Below are 20,872 nucleotides of genomic sequence, written 5' to 3' on the forward strand. Positions count from 1 at the left end.
TTTTTAGATTAAAAAATAAATCAAAATAAGCTTTAATGCTATTAAAATAATATTTTTAGCAAAAATAAATATCCAAATAATCATATAACTTAAAAATATAAGAAATAATTTTTAAAAGAAATATAAGAAAATAATTAATTTCTAAAAAAATTAAATTTTTTTAAAAAAAAATGTGGTGAACTAGTTCATTGGTTCACGATTTGTTCTTGACTGGTTCTGACATTTAAAACATTTATAGAGTAGGTCCGTATCTGACCAGTGTTGGTTTCCAGTCGAACCGATCAACCAGGTTCGTTGTTAAAAACACTGATTTTGGTATAAAAAATAATATTTTTTCAAAAAACGGTTTGTTAGAAGATATCTCTTACAAAATTGAGTCATGAGAATATATCATTTTAATATTCGTGTATATATGGACGAAGGCAATAGGGGTGGATGCGACCCTTTCATTTTTTAAATTTTATTGCCCAGTGGCCTAAAAATAATATAAAATTAATTATATTTTTTTCAGTTTCTTCCCAATATTTGATCTTGTCCTTCTAAATTTTTTTAAAAAAAATTGCCCCCGTCTTTCTTTCTTGGCTCTGTCCTTGTGTTTATATATATACTAAAAAGAAGTAAATTTTATTTATTTAAATATTTATTAAAAATCTAGTATAAATTTATGTGTTAAAAGTTAAGCTCAATTAATAATTTAATTGATATAGAGGTTATCGGGGATACAAAAAAATGTACATTTAATAATTTAGATTTTTGGGTATTAGAAGTGAATAAGTTTTCAAGATAAATTATAAATTGACAGTGTCAAGCCCTAGTCCCGAAACCGATGAATGATGATTTTGTACTTGACTGGCTCTTCACAGATAGGGTTTTTTTTTTACTAAAATTATTTTAAATAATAGTTGTTACGTAANGGTTTTGAAAAACGAAATAATTAATTCAAATAAATAATTAAATAATCATATATATGCTGACCCAAGAGCCACTCCAATTCCAAGTCTACTTGAGATTTACAATTAAGTATTCATAGTTATTCTGATTTCCTTAAATTAAATCCACCTTCATGGATATGGGGAACAACATGTTTTGCCATATAACAATTCATGATATTAATTCATTAACTTGTGCTTTTTTTTAAAATTTTAATCATATATTTATTATCGGAGTACTAATGTAACATCAAACACGTTAGCAATATCTAACGCCACATCTATATTTTCCGACGCCATATCATCATATCTCAGCGTAATGTCACTATTATAGTGAAAAAAGACTTAAATTGAAAAAAAAAATACAAATTAGTGTACGAAGACTTTGAATTGATAAATAAGATGACACAAAGAAAAAAATTGCAAGTCATGTGACAAAAAATGGTCTCCTCCCTCAGCCTTTTAAGTAATAATAACAACAAGCAGCGTGAATCGATACTAAGTAATTGTAAACTCCTTTCGAAGCTCTCAGAGTTGCATAGTTCATGCTGGTTTGAAAAGTAAGCCCCGCGTGAGAAAATAAAGGTTCATATAATTTTTTTCTTGAGAAATTGTTTTAATATAGATGAAAAAGTCAAGTCTAATAATGTAGGTAGAAATATCTTATATGACTTTATTAATAGAGGGGGAAGCGCAACTTAAATTAGAATAACATAACCATGTTTTGTATAAAAAAAATAATTTCACATTCGTATTTTCCTTCAGAATTTAGTTGAGAGTTTTAATTTAGTTATCGTGTGTAGTTCATGCATATATAATTAGAAAGACATATACTAAATAAATGTTGAGCAAATTAGTTAAATATATCAAATAACCAATAGTCAGTAATTCAAGAGTGTGCATTAAGGACTTTCTAGACGAATTAAAACTACAAATGGGTATAAAATTGACATCCAAGACTTGGAGTCAACCATCATGCTAGCTATTTGGTGTTGATAAGTAAGCCATAACCAAGAGATACTCCAAGCAAAGCAAAGCAAAGCTCTGACTGACTGGTATTTGTGAGTATACATAATTCTGCTCATCGATCAGGAAATTGGTCAGATTCATTACATGGTGTAAAGTACAAAACTCAATATCGCCATGGCTCAACAAATAATTTAGCAGAAAAGGTATGTGCTCAAAATAATAGAAGCTATTTTGTTCATTTTCTTTTCTATAACTTATTAGATTACTTGAATTTAAATTTTCATTGATTATATGCTAAATTTGAACATTTTGGTTTGTGGTTACCATAATTATTAGCTTTGTCTAAGTATACAAAAACTTATTTGATACGGTCTTACTGGTCAATTTTGTGAGACGGTTATTCTATTTTGGTCAATCATGAAAAAATAATATTTTTTATTGTAAATATGAACATGGATGAACCGATGAATAAACTTTGGCAAGTTTTGGACAATAAATTCTTTATTCCTAATAGTAACCAAAATGATGTCTCGTATGTATGTAGCGACCTTTTAAATCCATCTATAGACTGAGTTTTCAAGCAACTGAAGAAGGAAATGAGGTTTCCCTCAACACTCATCAGCTGTATAATTCTCCTCCTATGCCTAACAACTATGACTTTAGCGATGTCTTTGTCGAAGCCTGGTTGTCCCGAAAAGTGTGGAAATGTCACCATTCCATATCCATTCGGGGTCGGTTCAAAATGCAGCGCAAATAATTCATTCACGATAATGTGCCAGAATTCTTCAATTCCATTATTGGCCGGCATCAATTTGGAAGTGGTGAATATTTCCCTAGGAGGTGTAATCAGATTGAAACAGCCTGTTTCACCAATGGCTTGCACCGGTGAACAGAGGACACAGTCTCTGGTTACATCACTGCTGGGAAGTCCTTTTACTATTTCTCCAGAATTGAATTCGTTGGTCGTTCTAGGATGTAAAAATGCGGGATGGTTACGTGGTAATAAAACATCGATGATAGGTGGATGCATGGCCCTTTGTGATGCTAATACGAAAATTCACAATGGTTGTAATGGCGTTAACTGCTGCCAGCTTTCAATCATGGAAGGAATTCGGGAACTTGATTTTACTTATAGGAGCATTGCGCCGTTGGGCAAAAATGAGAGTTTTTGCGGATATGCTTTTCTTGCTGCGTACACATGGTTCCCAAGTGCTTATAACACGTATAAAGACCTTCGAAGAGATTTGTTAAATCCGTTTGATGAAGAATTCAGATTTGCAACTTTGGCACTCCAGTGGATGCCGTACAACCTCACCGTTTCCTCCGATGCTAGTTGCAATGAAAGAGGCTATTACTATGATTCTTATAATTCTGATAATTATTATAATACAGGTTCTACACTATGCTCTTGCGATATTGGATATGAAGGAAATCCTTATCTCCCATTAGGGTGCCAGGATATTGACGAGTGTAGCGATGACACATTTAATCACTGCCCAGATACTTGTACCAACACAAAAGGCTCTTTCACATGTGATTATGAGGATGATGAGCATGGTCCCGCTTCAAAAGTTAAAGTACCGCTTATCGTTGTTGGAAGTGTGCTAAGCACACTATTTTTAAGTGTTGTTGCCTGGAGATCCTCCAAAGTTGTTATTAAAAGATATAAGGCTAATCGCAAATTGAGGTACTTCAAACGAAATGGTGGCTTGTTGTTGGAAAAACATGAGTTGTCTGCCACTGATAAAGGCGTAGAGAAGATCAAGTTATTTAGCTCAAAAGACTTGGCAAAAGCCACCGATCGCTACAATGAAAATCGTGTGCTTGGCAGTGGTGGCCAAGGTACAGTCTATAAAGGAATGTTGACAAATGGAAGAATTGTGGCCATTAAGAAATCTGAGGGGATAGATGTAGATGATATTGAAACTTTTATCAACGAGGTAGTTATTTTATCACAGATAAACCACAGGAATGTGGTTAAGCTATTGGGATGTTGCCTCGAGTCTGAAGTTCCACTTCTTGTGTACGAGTTCATACCAAATGGAACCCTGTTTAAGCATATCCATCATCCAAATGAAGAGTTCCCATTAACTTGGGAAATGCGCGTGCGAATCGCCACAGAAGTAGCCAACTCCCTGTCTTACCTACATTCAGCTGCATCTGCTCCAATATATCATCGGGATATCAAGTCTACAAACATACTGCTTGATGATAAGTACAGGGCAAAAGTTTCAGACTTTGGAACGTCAAGGTTGGTTTCAATCGACAAAACTCACTTGACCACAAGAGTACTTGGAACCTTTGGTTATTTGGATCCTGAGTACTTCCAATCAAGCCAGTTTACTGAAAAGAGTGACGTTTATAGTTTCGGTGTGGTGATGGTCGAGCTTTTAACTGGGGAGAAAGCTGTATCAACAATTAGAGCGGATGTGGGGAGGAGTTTAGCCACACATTTCTTGCACTCGATGGAGGAAGATCACTTGTTCGACATTCTTGATGCTCTGGTGCTCAAAGAAGGCAAAAAAGAACAAATTTTGGCCATCGCTGAACTTGCCAATAGATGCTTGCACCTCCACGGCAAGAAAAGGCCAACAATGAAGGAAGTAGCGGCTGAGTTGGAAGCAATTCAAAATTTGAAAGAGGGGACTGTTTACCAGTGTGATGTTGAGGAAAACGAAAAACTTTCAATTGAGATATCCGAATCTTACAACTTCTCCTCAATCCCAGGAAGCACCAATTTTTATCCCATCGTCACTTCAAGATCATCATCAGATGCTCAGCCACTTTTGATTGATGAACAGTGAAGAACTTATTTCGTGATTAAATTCTTGTCTTTTTTTTTACTATGTTATGGTCTGTTGTTGTAAATTTTTGTTGGTACGTTGAAAATCCAGGAAGTTTTCTCGAGTATATTTGCAAGAAAAACAGCGTGGGGTTCAACGGTATACTGTGTATGGTCTATGTACAACATAATTCATATAATTTTTTCATTCCTACGTTCAAATTAGAATGACAAAATTTAAAATACTTTAATTTATAAAATTACAAATTTTTTTTTTAAAAAAAAAACTGACACTATCTTCACAACATCATTATTTAAAATAAGAATCAATGTTCACATTACTCAAAATTAGAGTCGGATCTTCATAAGAGTAAATCCTGAATAATATATTTTGTCCATAAAAAATATGTTAATTTCAGTTTTTTAATTTAGTATATCTACATTGATTTACTTGCAATTAAATTAAAAATAATAATAATATTTTATTTAGATCAATTAAATTATGATGTTATAGAATGCATGCATATGTCAATAATTGTATCAAATTAGTCGAATTAATATAACAAAATCAAAAATTTGAAGACGTAGAAGATCAAAACCTAAAATTGGACAAATTAATAGACCGAAAATCATATTCCCCGAAATTTATTGTGTAAAATATTGATCGTGTGAGCTAGCTTTGAAGCATGACAACGTACCAGGGATATACTGTATCATATGATTTCAATTAAAGAACCAGGTTTAAAATGAAAAAGAAATACATAATGTTTTGAGAGAATAAGTTACCATTTAAAAATAATATAACACTAGACAAATATTTTAAAAATATTTTTACTGTTAAAAACATTTTTATTGTTTCATACTTAAAGTGTGTTTGGCCAAGATAAATTTTTTGTAGCATACGCTTTTATAAAAACATTTATAAGTAATTTTTTAAATCAAGCCTTCCAGACAAGCTTTGAATAAATTGAAGAAGAAAGAAAATGGGGTTCCCTTTAATTTTGGGAATCGTAGTTTCTTTCCTACGCTTAACAACTACGACTCTGGCTGTTTCAATGACGAAGGATGGTTGCAGAGACAAGTGTGGTAATATTATTGTACCATACCCTTTTGGGATTGAATCTGCAACATGCAGCGCAAGTTCCTCATTTGTAGTTACCTGCAGCAATTCAGTTCCAATCTTGAGGAGCATTAATCGGGAAGTAGAGGACATTTCACTAGAAAACCCGTTTCATTTCTGTAAAACAACCTATCTCGCCGATGAATTGCTCTTCTGAACAGAAGACACAATCTTTGGGCATATGTCTACGGGGAAGTCCTTTCACCATCTCAGATGTATACAATTCTTTGTTTATTTTAGGCTGCCAAAATGTCGTCTGGTTGCGTTCTAATGCAACATCGACGGTCGGCGGATGCATGGCAATTTGTGATAATAATTCTACAGATACCAGTTGTAACGGTGTTAACTGCTGCAAGACTAAAATCTCTGAAGGGAGGAAAGAACTTAATGTTACTTACGCAAGTGTTGATGCGTATGGCAGCAATGCCAGCTGTGGGTACACCTTTCTTGCTGATCAGGCATGGTTTCTAAAGGGTTATGAAACTCAAAAACGCCTTGAGCATAATTTGTTGAATCCATTTAATATAAAATTCAAGTCATGAAGAACTTGTTTCGTGATGAATTTCTTGTCTGTTTTTTTTTTCTCTGTCTTGGTTTGTTTTTGTTGATGCGTGGAAACTCCACAAAGTTCCCTCGAGTGCATTTGCAAGAAAAACAGTATATGGTTTGTTTGTTGTGGATGGTTTTGGTGTGATTGTTTTTAATTAATAATTATCACATCCGTTCGGTTCATTTTTTTCCTTCTGGACAAGTTGATGCCCAAGTAGGCCTGAAGCTATTCATGTAATTTATCCTTAATTTGAATGACAAATTAAGTAAAAACTCAGGTATATATGGAATAGTTGAGCAAGCTTTTAGAAATAATTGCTAATGGTGGTGTCTCACCCAATATTTAATTCAGCGGAGTTCTCGCATAAAAAACTAGAGAAAGTGATTGGTCTATTTCTCAACAGTTCTAGTGCAACAGCGATCGGAATACTGGAGAACCAAAGAAAAACAAAATAATAGGGCAACAACAATGTAGGAGCTACAATGTCATTACAACAATAGCGAGGAACAAATAGGAAGAATAGAGGAAATAATTTAGATATATTTTGCAGAATGGCAGGAGACGAGGACAAAGCCAAGCGATACTATGAGTTCAATGATACATATACTGATGTAAGACTTCAATAATAGCTACGAGCTCTATGTATAACATACTTCGTATAATTAGAATATTTGTTTTTCAATTAACAAGATATACATCCGACACTCAATTGAACGCAAAATCCGATTGTCACGTCTCAAAATTCTGATTTCTTAAAGTTTTTATATGACGCATCAATGATCTCTTGGTCTAGTGACAAGAGTGAGGTCCCAAGACTCATACAGTCTTGGGTTTCAAACCCTACTTATGTGAATAATAGTTAGATCAAATAGAAATTTCTTATACCCTGGTGTATTAAAAAAAAAGTCCTTATATGAGGCTACATGCATACATTACATGTCAATTTTTAGAACACAAAAACTCATGTGAGACGGTCTCACGGATCAATTTTGTGAAACGGATATTCTATATGAGTTATCCACGAAAAAACATTATTTTTTATGTCAAATATATTAATTTTATTGTAAATATAGACATGAGTGATCCGTTTACGAATAAAAATCTGTGAAACCGTTTTATGAAAGACCTACTCTTTTTAGAAATATAAAAAATTGAGAATCTTGGTAATAAATAGCATAAAGTTTTCTTATAAGCCATAAATCTGGTTCCTGGATGTTATTTATTGTTTCTTATTATTATTATTATTATTATTATTATTATTATTATTATTATTATTATTATTTACACACAGAAGGCCGACATTACTGGGTGCTAAGTAAGAGCCCTCAATTTACTTAGAGAAAAATTATATAATTTTTATTCCCGACTTTTTAAAAAAGTATATATACGTATATATTATGTTTACTCACTTATTTTTCTTATTTTTATTGTAATATTTAAAACTAAGAGTTAGATCATCCTATATCGGGAGTTTAGGAGTTCTTCTGTGTAACTAACTATTCATTGAAAATATTGAGTTCAATCGTACCAATAATTTAAATTTTTGACATAATAATAGATACCATATCCTAAATCCTTAATTCTCAAAATTTTAAACATTATGGATTTGAAATTTCTCTCTGAAAAAGTCATGTTTTGAATATGAAGTCGACCCATGAAGAGAAAGATAGAGACTTCATCGAACACGCATAGAAATTTTTTGAATTTGTCTCTATATATCAATGAATGACGTGGTGATGTTTCCTACGTTTATTTTGTGTTGAAAAGTAAAATCACTCTGACAAACAAGGAAACAGTCTGCTTCAACCTCTACACAATATTTTCTATTCTCTGACAAACAAGGAAACAGTCTACTTCAACCACTACACAATTTTCTATTCGACCATATAAATAATATATACATGTTCTTTCGGTGACATACTGCATTCCCAACACGGGAAAAAAAAGTAAACATTTTGGCTGTCCTTTTATAAAAAATAAAGGGCACTCTGCAGGATTGATTAACCTGGACCAAGAAAAGGTGCGTATTGCCATTAATTATGCTTCACGATATTGATTTGATTTCTGTTGAATGTTTTTATCATATCTTTATAATTCTCTCCATTATTGAGCTTTTTACCAATTTGGATGATTATGTTATGTGTGTAAATATCAATTCAGATACTCAACAGCTCCGGTTTTATACTCCAAATTTTGTGGTTCAAAATAACATTTATATCTTTGCATATATTTGTTGTTTAACACTCACTTGATGGAAAAGTTGCTTGATAGATTTATGTCTTTGGTTGATTTGAGTTTGACTGCTCTTTCCTCATTCTCATCAAAATCTAATCAGAAGAACAATTTATGCAGATTGAATTCCCAAACGGTATATCAAGATGGGGTTGATCTTAATAGCTCGCATTGCTGTCTCAATATGTCTTTCAATGACCGTGGCTCTAGCAGTGTCTCTGTCGAAGCCTAATTGCACGAACACCTGTGGAAACGTGACGATTCCGTATCCTTTTGGAATCGGTGCTCGATGCAGCGCAAGTTCGTGGTTCACGGTTGCCTGCCAGAATTCCAGCTTCCCCCCAAAGTTATCATTGAGCAGCATCAACATGGAAATAGAAAACATTTCCTTGGATAATGGGACAGTTCGAGTAATTGAGCCTGTGTCACCTTTGAATTGTTCGGATGAACAAAGACTCTTCTCTTTGGGAAGATCGCTGACAGGCAGTGCTTTCACAATCTCGGCATTTCAAAACTCGTTTGCTCTTCTTGGATGCGGCAATTCAATCTGGTTGCGCGCCAATAATGAGACCATTCGTGGGTGTATGGCTGTTTGTGATCCTAGTTCGAACGACACCAGTTGCAATGGTGTCAACTGTTGTCAGGTTCCAATCCCAAGAGGGCTCCAAGAACTTCAGTATTCCTATAATCGAACCCTAGGTTCCAGCACTAATGGAAATTCTTGTGGATACGCCTTTCTTACTGAGCGAAAATGGTTCCAAGAGGATTATAAAACATATAGAGGGCTTCACACTAATTTGTCAAATCCATTCGATGAAGGGTTTAGATCTGCAAATATGGTACTTGAATGGGAGGTCGACAACATGACTCGTTCGAATTATAGTTCCTGCATATACTTGAATGGAACTAGATCAACTCAACTGTGTTCATGCAATCGTGGATTTGAAGGAAATCCTTACTTACCTGGAGGATGCCAAGACATCAACGAATGTGAGAAATTAAATTTTTGTACCGGTACTTGTATCAACACATTAGGGTCTTATATATGCCAGGGGCCTACCAAAAAAATTGCATCCATCGGTATTGGGAGTGCCCTTGGATCAGTACTTCTGCTTCTCGCCGCAATGTGGAGTTACAGGGTTATTAGGAAAAGATTGAAGGCAAACCGAAAGAAGAGATTCTTCACACGAAATGGTGGGATATTGTTAGAAAAACATTTACATTCAACAGATAATGGTGTAGAGAAAACCAAGTTGTTTAATGCAAAAGAGTTGGGACAAGCGACTGATCAGTATAATGAAAATCGTGTGCTTGGCCGTGGTGGCCAAGGTACTGTCTACAAAGGAATGCTGAAAGACGGGAGAGTTGTGGCAGTTAAGAAGTCCAAGAAGGTTGACAAAGACGATATTGAACTGTTCATCAATGAGGTGGTTATTTTATCACAAATTAACCACAGACATGTAGTGAAACTACTGGGATGTTGCTTGGAGACTGAAGTCCCACTTCTCGTGTACGAGTTCATTCCTAATGGCACACTTTTCGAACATATCCATGATCCAAAGGAAGAATTCCCATTAACATGGCAGATGAGGATACGAATTGCCACAGAGGTAGCCAGTGCTATATCTTACCTTCATTCAGCTGCATCTACACCTATCTATCATCGGGATATCAAGTCAACAAACATACTCTTGGACAGCAAATATCAGGTAAAGGTCGCAGACTTTGGAACATCAAGGACGATTTCTATCGATCAGACTCATGTGACCACAAGAGTTTTAGGCACCTTTGGTTACTTGGATCCCGAATACTTCCAATCCGGCCAGTTTACTGACAAGAGTGATGTTTACAGTTTTGGTGTGGTAATAGTCGAGCTTTTAACTGGGGAGAAAGCAATATCATCAATTAGAGCGGAAGAGGGAAGAAGTTTGATCACATATTTCCTGCATTCAGTGGAAGAAAATCAATTGTTCGACATTATTGATTCACGGGTGCTCAAAGAAGGACAAAAAGAAGAAATCGTGGCAATTGCACAACTTGCTAAAAGATGTCTGTATCTGAAAGGTAAGAAAAGGCCAACAATGAGGGAAGTAGCAGCAGAGTTGGAAGGAATTCAAATAAGGAAACAAGGGTCAGGTTTTCAGCACAGCAATGATGAAACAGAATACCATTCTATTGACCTGTATGATGCTTATGATATCTCATCAAACTCAAGTAGCATGCAGTTTGATACAAATCCTACTTATGCAGCAGATGTCCGCCCGCTGTTGAAGTAATGTTGTATTGCTGCTGTTCATTTATTTTATATGATATGATATTCTTGGGAAACTGGAGATATGTTTGAAAGGGAGAAACAACGCTGACAAATATGGAAGCTAAAAATACTAGCAAATGCTTGGTGAATACACACACTTTAAGTGAACCAGTTTTGTTCAATACGAATTCTATGACACCTACTGTAAGCTATCCACTGTTATATATGTAATTGATAGACTTAAAAGTTGGGTCTTGATCCTCGAATTGTAGCTTTAACATTTATTACCGGATTTCGTGTCTTAACAATGGTTAATATCTTTCGATTTAAATTCCAAGCGAAAATATTCCAATTCTACTTGGCCCCAAGAAGCTTCAAAGATAGAATCATACTTACGCGTAACGAACCAAAAACCATTTTCAAAATAATCAGCATGAATCCTATCATCGCAACGGGAAACAATACAAAACACAAAACTTAACAGAAAAAAGTAGTAATCTTTGAAAACAAATTCTGATGAGAGTGAAGTGAAAGTACCAGCAAGTGAAGAAGGGAAAGCGTCTCCCAAATCGGAGGCCAAATAGCTCATTGGTCGATTGCTTGACGCCGATGAATGGAGTTGGAGGTGACTTCCATAAGAAAAGGAAATGGGTATATCGCCGACTCAAGTGTTTGAAAAGGCCGAAAAAGGGTCGATTAGGCCTGACTTTAGCCAAAAGCCCGGGAAAAAAAAATTTACATAAGTTTTTTGTTCGATCCTTGACCAAAAAAAAAAAATTTTGCAGCACTCAATTCCAAAAAAAAAAAAACAAAACAAGATTTCGCGCTCCTCATATCCACATATATATTTTCGGATAAAATTAAGTACAAAACATTGAAAATATGATATTAATATATTTATTTGAGCACTATTTTTAGATTCGACACTGTGTGGAATGAAACTCAATGACACTGTTTGAACACAATAAATGGCTTGAGTATTATACAACTGGTATATGAAATGAAAGCTAAAAGCAAAGTAATTGAACCGTAAGATGCACATGCTTGTTTCTGGATGTTCAGAATATTTGAATAACTCATACGTCATTCATTCTTTCTCGCGGAAGGATTTCACTAAAAGACTTGGACAATTACAATAGTTTGCAACTACCTACTTCAATAAGACTTATCACTGCTTGATTTCATAAAACTTCTTAGATAGTTTAGAATGATAAAGAGTTGGAGAGAGAAGCCTATTGAGAAACTGTACGACTTATCTATTTATCGGTATCGTTTGCCACAGTTATCTTTTTAAATCTGATAGTTGCTTTCTAATACAGACGTTGTTGTGTCAAGTCATCGTCATTTTTGACAAATCGTACACTTTGAGTAGTGTGCGTGGAATATGTCATTCAAATGACTGAAAAAGTTATTACGAAATTCTATCCAATAATCAGCTAAGCTCTGCAATTCAAATAATGTTCAGCAGATGTTCAGAGAATACCCATTTATTAGATTGATTGATTCAATGAGGCAGGCTACTCTATCAATTGTTTTTTATCAGCTCGACTTCTATCAACGATCTATTGTCATCGAAGAGATTATATCAAGTATGCTTAGTAATCAGTTAGACTTTTATTATATACATATGAATGAACAATTTCTCTCCTGAAATCAGTTCAACTAAGCTTTGTATTAATCCATTAGATCAACAACCTTATTAATTCACTTAATTTATCTTCGGTTATGATTTTAATTTTATATTACTTTTATATATGTAATTTCACTATTCTCAATCATATTAAATAAAATATTTTTTTATATATAATATTACGTTTTCTAATTTTTAAAAGAACTTTGTCGTGAATTTTTCATACATTGATTGTTCGTAAATTGATATTATTATTATTATGTATCTTCGTTAAATCTTTGATATATATTTTTTTTAAATGTACTAAAAAATAATTAGAATTTTTCAACAAAATTTATTCATATAATAAATTATAAAAATATGATTTTTTGAAAAATATTTATTTATTATTTAAAAGTTTTTTTTAAAAAATAAATGTTATTTAAAATATTTTTTTATTAATAACAATTCTATTCACCAAAATAACGAAATCAATTTAATAACATAATATNTACGGGTGAAATAATAGTCTGATACTCTGATAAAACTCAAAAACATTGAGTTTTAACTTTTAACTCATCGGAATTTTGGGGAAAGGGATATAGAAAATTTTGTTGTAGAGGGGGGGGGGATTCTAAATTTTGAAGTCCACATCAAATTGTTTTTCTTAACCCAAACAATATACCGGAATCGCATAGCTTCATAAACTAAAGATTTGGGCTTAATTTTTCTGTGAAAATCAGTGCGATAAATGAGCAGCGAGGTAAGTGGAAATGCAGATGATCCATTTGCAGAAGTGTTGAAGGCTACCGATGATCTCTACGACGTTCGGGATACCTATTTTTCAGCTAACCCAGATGAGAAAGCTTCAAAACTTATTGGAAAAGCAAATCTTGCGCTCCAATTGATCGATGAAATTCCCTCGGGTATTGATATGCACTTACTCTTTTCCTTGATACGGGATCTTTTTTATGTGATCTGTCTGCATATTTTTTTGTTGATATAGGTGTGCTTATCTATTGTTTCTTGCGCTTCAGAGAAAAGAAAGACGCCACTACAAAGAGCTACGCATGAGTACTTGAGAGGAAAGGTGTTGGATGTCTTTCCTGAATATAAGAAAGAAGCAGAAGATCATCTATCCAAAGCTGTAAGTATTTGGTAACTTCTTTGATTCTTTTTAGAAATTTTGTTCTGGTTTGATTGGGAAAAAAAATTGTTCTTTTTACCTCTATTATAGATTTTATGTATAGGAATTTTGCTAAATTACTTGGTGTACCATATAGGTGAAGTTGAATCCTTCACTTGGAGATGCTTGGTTGAGCTTAGGCAACTGCATATGGAAGAAGGGTGATTTAGCTTCAGCAAAGAATTGTTATACACTTGCCTTAAGCAAGGTCTCTGCTTTGTTCTTGTGGTTCTGATAGAAAGCTTTTTTATGTGTAACTGAGTTATGTTGTTTGATCCTGACGTGTTTTTCAGGGCCCAAGTAAAATTATTCTTTGTCAATTGTCCATGCTTGAGAGAAGAATGGCTCAAGACAAGAGTATAATTTGTTTCACATTTCTTTAGATTCAGAATATTATGTTTAGCTTGGCTGATACTTTAACTTATCATTTAATTTACTGTGTTTTGTCTCAAGGTGCTGAAGACCAGGTTAAAATTGTTGAAGAAAGCATAAAGCATGCAAAGGAAGCTATTGCTCTAGATGTTCAGGATGGAAATTCTTGGTGTATGTAAAACTTTGAATTCATCGGTAGCATTAGTACTTTATATACGTGAGCATTTTTGCTACTTTTATTCTTAATTTTATTGTCATAATATCTCTCATTATATGGAACCTGAACATTCTTTTGTTTTTTGGATCTCAACAATATTTCTGATCCGTCCAGACAACCTAGGAAATGCATGCCTCACATCTTTTTTTGTGACTGGAGCTTGGGACCACAGCAAAATTCTGCAGTCTCTGAAAGCATACCAACATGCGGTGTGTATCATGTTAAATTTTGGTGTTCGTCGTATTTGTATTGCAGTTTTGCTTCTTTTTCTCTATTAATGGATGTATTTCATGCGTTTCAGGAAAAAGATGAAAGAATGAAGTCAAATCCTGACTTGTATTTTAACTGTGCTATTGTAAGGCACTTTCTTTTGTTTCATTTTATTTATCTTGTTTTTTACTTCTTATTTTCCCACAAGATTTCAGGTTAGTTTTGTGGAGAATATTTCATGAGAACCTTACTTGAGACATACTTTTTGTGTGATGAATTTTAGTGTTGAAATTGATTATGTATCCTTTGTTTATCGTTAGCATTTATTTGTCTGAAACTCAAATTGGCATAAAGTTCACATTTCTCAGTTTGTGTGTTTGTCTTACACTTATAGTTGGAGTTAATATCCCCAGATTATTATAGTTATCTTAGCATTACCGTTACTATAACTACAAATCTAGCGGAGATGTTGGCGGTTCATGGTTGGTATTGGTGGTGACCGTGACTCATAGTCGGTGATGGTGTAGTGGGGATATGATTATCGTGAAAATATTGTGGAAAATCTTCTCAAGAGTAGTACTATATCTTTCTCATTGTTTGATGAAGTTTTACCGAGAATGAATTGAAAAGATAACATTAAATTCGTCGTGTAGCAATCCCTTGTATGGTTTAATCTATGAAATTAAAAGCTATACCATGTGAAGGATGCCCCCATTATTCTGTTGGTATAACTTATTACCCTGAAATCTTTATTTAATTCAATTTATTCTTTGTTTTGGAACAGGTGGAGATCCACCATTTCGTAATAGCAACTCAAGAGCATTTCTATAACTATTTGACCTATTTTGGTGCAGTAGATTACATGGAAATGACTTTACTGTAGCATTGTTTTCTGTTTACCTCTGAAAATATGTTATGAGGTCAAATATTAGACCTCAACATTTGACTATTCTCGCATATCTCTAGTTTCTGTCATTATGTACACCTAATTTTGGCAAGCAGTGTTGTCCGTAATTTAGTTCTTAGCCACTTTTACTTAGTTTCTTTGCTGCTGCTTAGTTTCTCTGTGCTATCTTTTTTCTATATCTTTTTTTCCTGAACATTATTGTTATTGCATCTATATAGGTAAACAAGTATCTAGAGAACTATGAGAGGGCCCTAAGTGGATTTGAAGCTGCTGCATTAAGAGACCCTGGTCTAAATGCTTCAGAGGAGGTTATGAAGATTGTTCACCTTCTAGACAAAGTAGAAAGTTTGTTCCGAGTAAGATACTTGTGTTTAGCACTTACGGTCAATTCGGACAATTAGTCAGTCTTCTCTCGGGCATTGATAGCTAGAATAGCGACATAACGTAATTTTTTAAAAATTTAAATGATATTCTCCCCTGTATTACTAAATTGCTTGGCTGATATTCCATTTATGGTTCTGTCTCGTGTATGATTCATAGATAACTAATACTTATTTACGAATTTTTGTTATTGTTTCACTTGAACAGACCAAGTTGAAGCGGCTGGCTTCACTGGCAGCTTCACTCTCTGCTGTCAGTGGTAAGTAAATCCATATATATCTTTTCTTTGAGTAAGGTGGAAACTGTTCAACATGAGCTTGCTATCTGATATCAAAGCTTTTTTCTTTTCCTTTACTAGTGAACGCATCATATAAAAGAGAGACAATAGATGGACTGTTTGAAGGTATAAACAAAGCAAGTGCCATCATGGGAAAAGTTTTATTTTTTGTTAAGCAAGAGAATGTAGCGCCCTTGTAAGTTCAATCTACTGAAAATTCTAGTTATTCTATCTACATATCTATTCTTGTGTTTTAGGAAATTGTGTTTTTTTTCCGGTTTAGTCTGTTATAGCATTACTTTATCACTGGCTTTGTTAATATATTGCAGCTACTATGTGCTTTGTGATTCAAGTCAGATATGCTATGTCCTCTCAGTGTATGGAATAAGCAATGAAGCGGTTAGTTGGCTGCATACAGAGCATCAAAATTTCCATAATTATCTCACTACATATTAGAACTATGCCCACAGCACGTTCTACTGTTTGTTTGCACTTACACAACTCACAAATGCATTTTTTGTTATTCTACTCCTTTCTCGCCACCGCCATAGCCTGGGCAGATCCATGATCTTGGACGAAGGAAACAACAGAGGGTGAATGAGTGAAACTTAAATTTTTTAGAAACTGTCCATAAAAATTTTTTCCTGTTGAGCGCATCAATTGCCTCCCCCCGCTCTTGCTTCATCCACAGCCTTCTTTTTGCAACTTGTTGATTATTAATTTCGTCTTCTTTCAGATTAAAGAAGGAGATCAAGTTACACTGTTGGAACCTCGTTACAGTTATGTTGATTTTTCATGGAAAGGGAAGGTATGCTGCAAGTAATCCGCTATACAACTTTTACTCTAGTACCTTTCATGAACAATTTGGAAACGCATGTAAGAGAGTGGTTTGCTAATAACCACGAAATACATGAGAAATATCATAAAGGACTTGCAAACTCAGCGTGGTGTTTTTTTTACTTTTCTGTTATTGATTGACATCGGCATCATGTTTTGGATTGCAGAGGTATCAGTTCAAATCAGTCCGCGTTGATTTCTTGGAGCAAGTGATTGTAAATGGGAAGAATTTATCGCCTCAGTATGCTGTTCGAGCATCAATCTATGCTCAAAATAAGACGTGAAAAATCCTTTTGATGCTCTTCTAAATCCTTTTGATTTGTTACCAATGAAGGATAAGAAAACAGAAAAAGGGTATCTATGTATTCACATGCATTTTCACCAGCTATTCATATCTACCTATAGATGAAGATTAATTTCGCTTAGGCGAGCTAAACTTGTTTTCTATAACAGCATACACAGTATATCACGTGAAAATACATGCGAATACATGCATACCCTCTTTCTTTTATTTTGTTCTCACTTTTGTGATTCACGAGAGTTCTAATTTTGTGTGTATTCCAGTTATATTTTGAAATGAATCAAGTGTCACAATTTAATATGATTTCAGAAATAATTGTGGAATGACATTAAAATTGTTTCCCTTCGTCTTTATAAAAAATTATTTATGCTTCTGTGCTGGAGTCTGGAGGGGTGATGCCTGAGCAAAGCAAGTCGACAGACAACAGTTACAAATAATGAATTGTCTCTTTTTGGTTCATTAATTATATGCTGATGGTGAATTAAATGGGACACAGTAGTTAATGTCAGCCGCCGGAAGAATCCAACGAACCCTTCCTCTCGGCTTTCTCCAGTCAAATTTCGGAGGTTCAATTATTGTTTTGTTGATAATATTGTTAGATGATCCCACAACAATAATTCCAAAGAACAATAATTCCTAACGTGTATTATTGCACGAAAAATATCAGTGAAAAATAAGTTGAATATTCGAAACATTGTAGTTTATAGGAATATGAAAAATAGCCAACTTCCATTTCGCACTGATTTAATCTCACCACTCCGGGCAGTATTATAATTGTTCAATCTCTTTTTCTAGAATAGTTCAAAGTATTATTGCACGTTTAACTTCGAGTGCTTGAATTTAAAGTGTGAATAAATGAACATCAAAATATACACTAACCATGCGTTTCCCTAAATGAGTTGTGTGTACAATGAATTACAATCACATTACGCATGATTATTGTATATTGTTTGCTCATTTATTCACACTTTAAATTTAAGTACTCCAAGTTAAACGTGCAAGAATACTTTGAAGCATTCTAGAAAAAGAGATTGAATAATTATTATATTGTCCGGACTCGTGAGATTAAATCAGTGCAATTATGAAACAAAAACCAAATCAAAAGTAAGTTCAAAACTCTAAAATTATATGTACTTTTTACGTACATTTTATTTGAAGGGAAAATTTTTAAGTTTAAGAGGAATAAAAAGAATTTTTAATGAAAAAAAATTCAGTATCACTCAAACATTAAAGAAACCGGGAGATTAATAATATATAATAATATAAAACAAGAATTATTTTTTGAGTACATTAAAAAACATTTACTCGATTTCAATAAGAATTTCTATACACCTAATCTCATATTTTTTCATAAATCAAAGTTATCAATTCAAATGCTATTTTAATATTTCCAAGTATATATATACACATATACACACAAGAAAACACAAAGAAAGAATTGATAAGAGCCTAAGATGGCACAATTACATGCCATGATGAGTGGCTACGTATCGCCAAGAGTTCCCATCAAGATGACAATTAGATCCTCGATGAATTCCGAAAATAGGGTCCAAGTAGAACTCATCTCGAGTAATGGGATCAGGGGAAATTCTACACTAGGCCTCTATGCCATGAATAGCGGAGAAGGACCTAATAGCTATGCCCAGAATTCTTCCTACCAGGTATACATACATATATGTACTTACATCTTCCATTCCATTTGCTCAACAAGATTTACATGGTCATATATAGGTTTGAAGCCCAATCTTGACTCAAACTTTGAGCTTGGATTCATCCATGTATGTTCAAACGCTTAATTTCTTGGTTTTTCTGCAGAGAGGAGTAGTTGAAGTGGCGAAACCGATTCTTGAAGAAGAGATAGACTCAAAGTTCGACATCAAAAATATTTCTTCAGTCACCCTAAATTCGTTCCGCATTGCGGACTTTGGTAGCTCAACTGGGCACAACTCATTTCCAGCCATACAAATCATCACCAAAGCGATCGAGAAAAAATTCAAAAGAGGAGGGATGATAGCTTCCCAATTCCCGGATTTTCAAGTTTTTTTCAACGATCAAGTCAAGAACGATTTCAACACACTTTTCAACTCACTCCCACCCGAAAGGCAATACTACGCTGCCGGAGTGCCTGGTCCTTTTCATGGCCGACTCTTTCCTAAGTCGTCTCTTCATTTCGCTTATTGCTCATGTGCCCTTAACTGGCTTTCGGATGTGCCGAAGGAATTATCGGATGAAGCATCTTTGGCGTGGAATAAAGCGAGAGTACATTATACTGGAGCTAGGAAACAAGTTTTTGATGCGTATTCGAATCAGTATGCCAAAGATATCGAGTCGTTTTTGGAAGCAAGGGCAGAGGAGCTGATTTCTGGGGGACTAATGGCCCTTCTTGTCCCTGCAATCCCGAGTTTCATGGGTTCCGAGACAACTTTCACGACTCCCATAGAGTTAGATCTACTAGGTTCTTGCCTTGTGAACATGGCCGAGAAGGTAAAACCCAAATATTTATGGTAAAATTATCTCCCAACATGACATCATTAAACCTGCAAACATAAACAAAATATATTATTGCAGGGAACAGTAAGCGAAGCGAAGGTGGACTCATTCAACTTCCCATTATATTTCACCACCCCACAAGAATTGAAGGCAATAATAGAGAAAAATCAAAGTTTCACTATCGAAAGAACAGAAATACTAAACAATCCAGGAAAACTAACCTTGACCAGCTTTTCTGCCCGCTCGATGTATCTCAGAGCCGTCTTTGAGGGATTGCTGATGAATCATTTTGGAAATGACATTATGGATGAATTGTTTGAAAGGTACACGAAGAAACTGGAAGCTTCACCCATTTTTGCAGACCCTTCAAATGAGAAATCCATAATAATATTTGTGCTTCTCAAGCGTAAATTTGAATAATCCCAAAGTAGCTCCGGCCGCAAAGCTGTAATTTATCTTGACGTTCTCCAACCAAGTTTGGGTTTGACAGGTTCTTGTCCCAGCGCTACTTAAGATAAGGCTACTGTTGTATTGTTTTAATGGTAAATTTGAGTAAAACATCTTTTTCCATCTTTAAATTAAGATTCAGTACGTAAGTATGATATTTTATAAAACAATATCTGAAAATGTCATAATTTTAATTTTAACTCCCCATAAATTCAAGTTTACATTTTTGTTCTTTTTCTTATTTATAATAGAATAAGAGCAAGTACTTATTTTGTAGTTCCAGATACTTGATTTGGATATTTGAATACTCCATATGAGAGAAAAAATATTGGATTTTCGAGGATTATCATAAATTTTGGTCTTTTCATTAAAAATATATTAAAGTGTCTATATCATGTCATTTATTAAAAAAAAATAGTTAATTCCTATTATGGAATAAGAAAAGGACCTATTTTGATCAAAAAATACATATTTTGGAGTTTCAATATTTGATTTGGCTATTTCAATATCCAAATTTTTAAGAAAATAATCGATTTTCGAACGATCACTGTAAATTCAATCATTGTTGGTCTTTTTATTAAAAAATTACTATGATGACTTTTTCATGTCATTTAATTTTTTTTAAAAAATATAGTTCCTCACTCGTAATAGAATAAGAGAAAGTACTTATTTGGAGCTATGATGTACCTATTACAGGGTTTCAGATACTTGATTTGATTATTTGAATACTTCAAATGTCTAACAAATACTGGATCTTCGAGCGATCACCATATATTCAGTTATTGTTGGTCTTTTCATAGAA

General features: G+C 34.0%; 3 protein-coding genes across 4 annotated transcripts; all 3 read left to right on the forward strand.

The window, feature by feature from the left end:
* The first annotated feature begins 1,903 nt into the window (after nucleotides 1-1,903).
* Nucleotides 1,904-11,161, forward strand: LOC140967694 (uncharacterized). Its single transcript, XM_073428399.1, has 4 exons — nucleotides 1,904-2,101; nucleotides 2,443-4,700; nucleotides 6,041-6,258; nucleotides 8,708-11,161. The coding sequence occupies exons 2-4, from the start codon at nucleotides 2,495-2,497 to the stop codon at nucleotides 10,856-10,858; spliced, it is 4,575 nt and encodes a 1,524-aa protein (XP_073284500.1). The 5' UTR covers nucleotides 1,904-2,101; nucleotides 2,443-2,494; the 3' UTR covers nucleotides 10,859-11,161.
* Nucleotides 11,162-13,050: 1,889 nt separating this feature from the next.
* Nucleotides 13,051-17,474, forward strand: LOC140967701 (uncharacterized). 2 transcript variants are annotated; one of them, XM_073428407.1, is made up of 13 exons: nucleotides 13,051-13,371; nucleotides 13,483-13,592; nucleotides 13,729-13,839; nucleotides 13,925-13,988; nucleotides 14,085-14,174; nucleotides 14,335-14,429; nucleotides 14,522-14,575; nucleotides 15,556-15,693; nucleotides 15,926-15,977; nucleotides 16,077-16,191; nucleotides 16,325-16,394; nucleotides 16,732-16,803; nucleotides 17,000-17,474. In XM_073428407.1, the coding sequence occupies exons 1-13, from the start codon at nucleotides 13,197-13,199 to the stop codon at nucleotides 17,114-17,116; spliced, it is 1,263 nt and encodes a 420-aa protein (XP_073284508.1). In that variant the 5' UTR covers nucleotides 13,051-13,196; the 3' UTR covers nucleotides 17,117-17,474. The 2 variants fall into 2 exon arrangements, with proteins under 2 accessions (XP_073284508.1, XP_073284509.1); XM_073428408.1 differs by having other exon boundaries at nucleotides 13,053-13,371; nucleotides 13,452-13,592.
* A 1,063-nt stretch (nucleotides 17,475-18,537) lies between these two features.
* Nucleotides 18,538-20,201, forward strand: LOC140967665 (loganic acid O-methyltransferase-like). The gene is made up of 3 exons (XM_073428356.1): nucleotides 18,538-18,794; nucleotides 18,949-19,617; nucleotides 19,702-20,201. The coding sequence occupies exons 1-3, from the start codon at nucleotides 18,588-18,590 to the stop codon at nucleotides 20,041-20,043; spliced, it is 1,218 nt and encodes a 405-aa protein (XP_073284457.1). The 5' UTR covers nucleotides 18,538-18,587; the 3' UTR covers nucleotides 20,044-20,201.
* Nucleotides 20,202-20,872: the final 671 nt, after the last annotated feature.

This window comes from Primulina huaijiensis, unplaced genomic scaffold, assembly GCF_012295235.1.
Source record: "Primulina huaijiensis isolate GDHJ02 unplaced genomic scaffold, ASM1229523v2 scaffold26229_ERROPOS72855+, whole genome shotgun sequence".
Taxonomy (NCBI): Eukaryota; Viridiplantae; Streptophyta; class Magnoliopsida; order Lamiales; family Gesneriaceae; genus Primulina; species Primulina huaijiensis.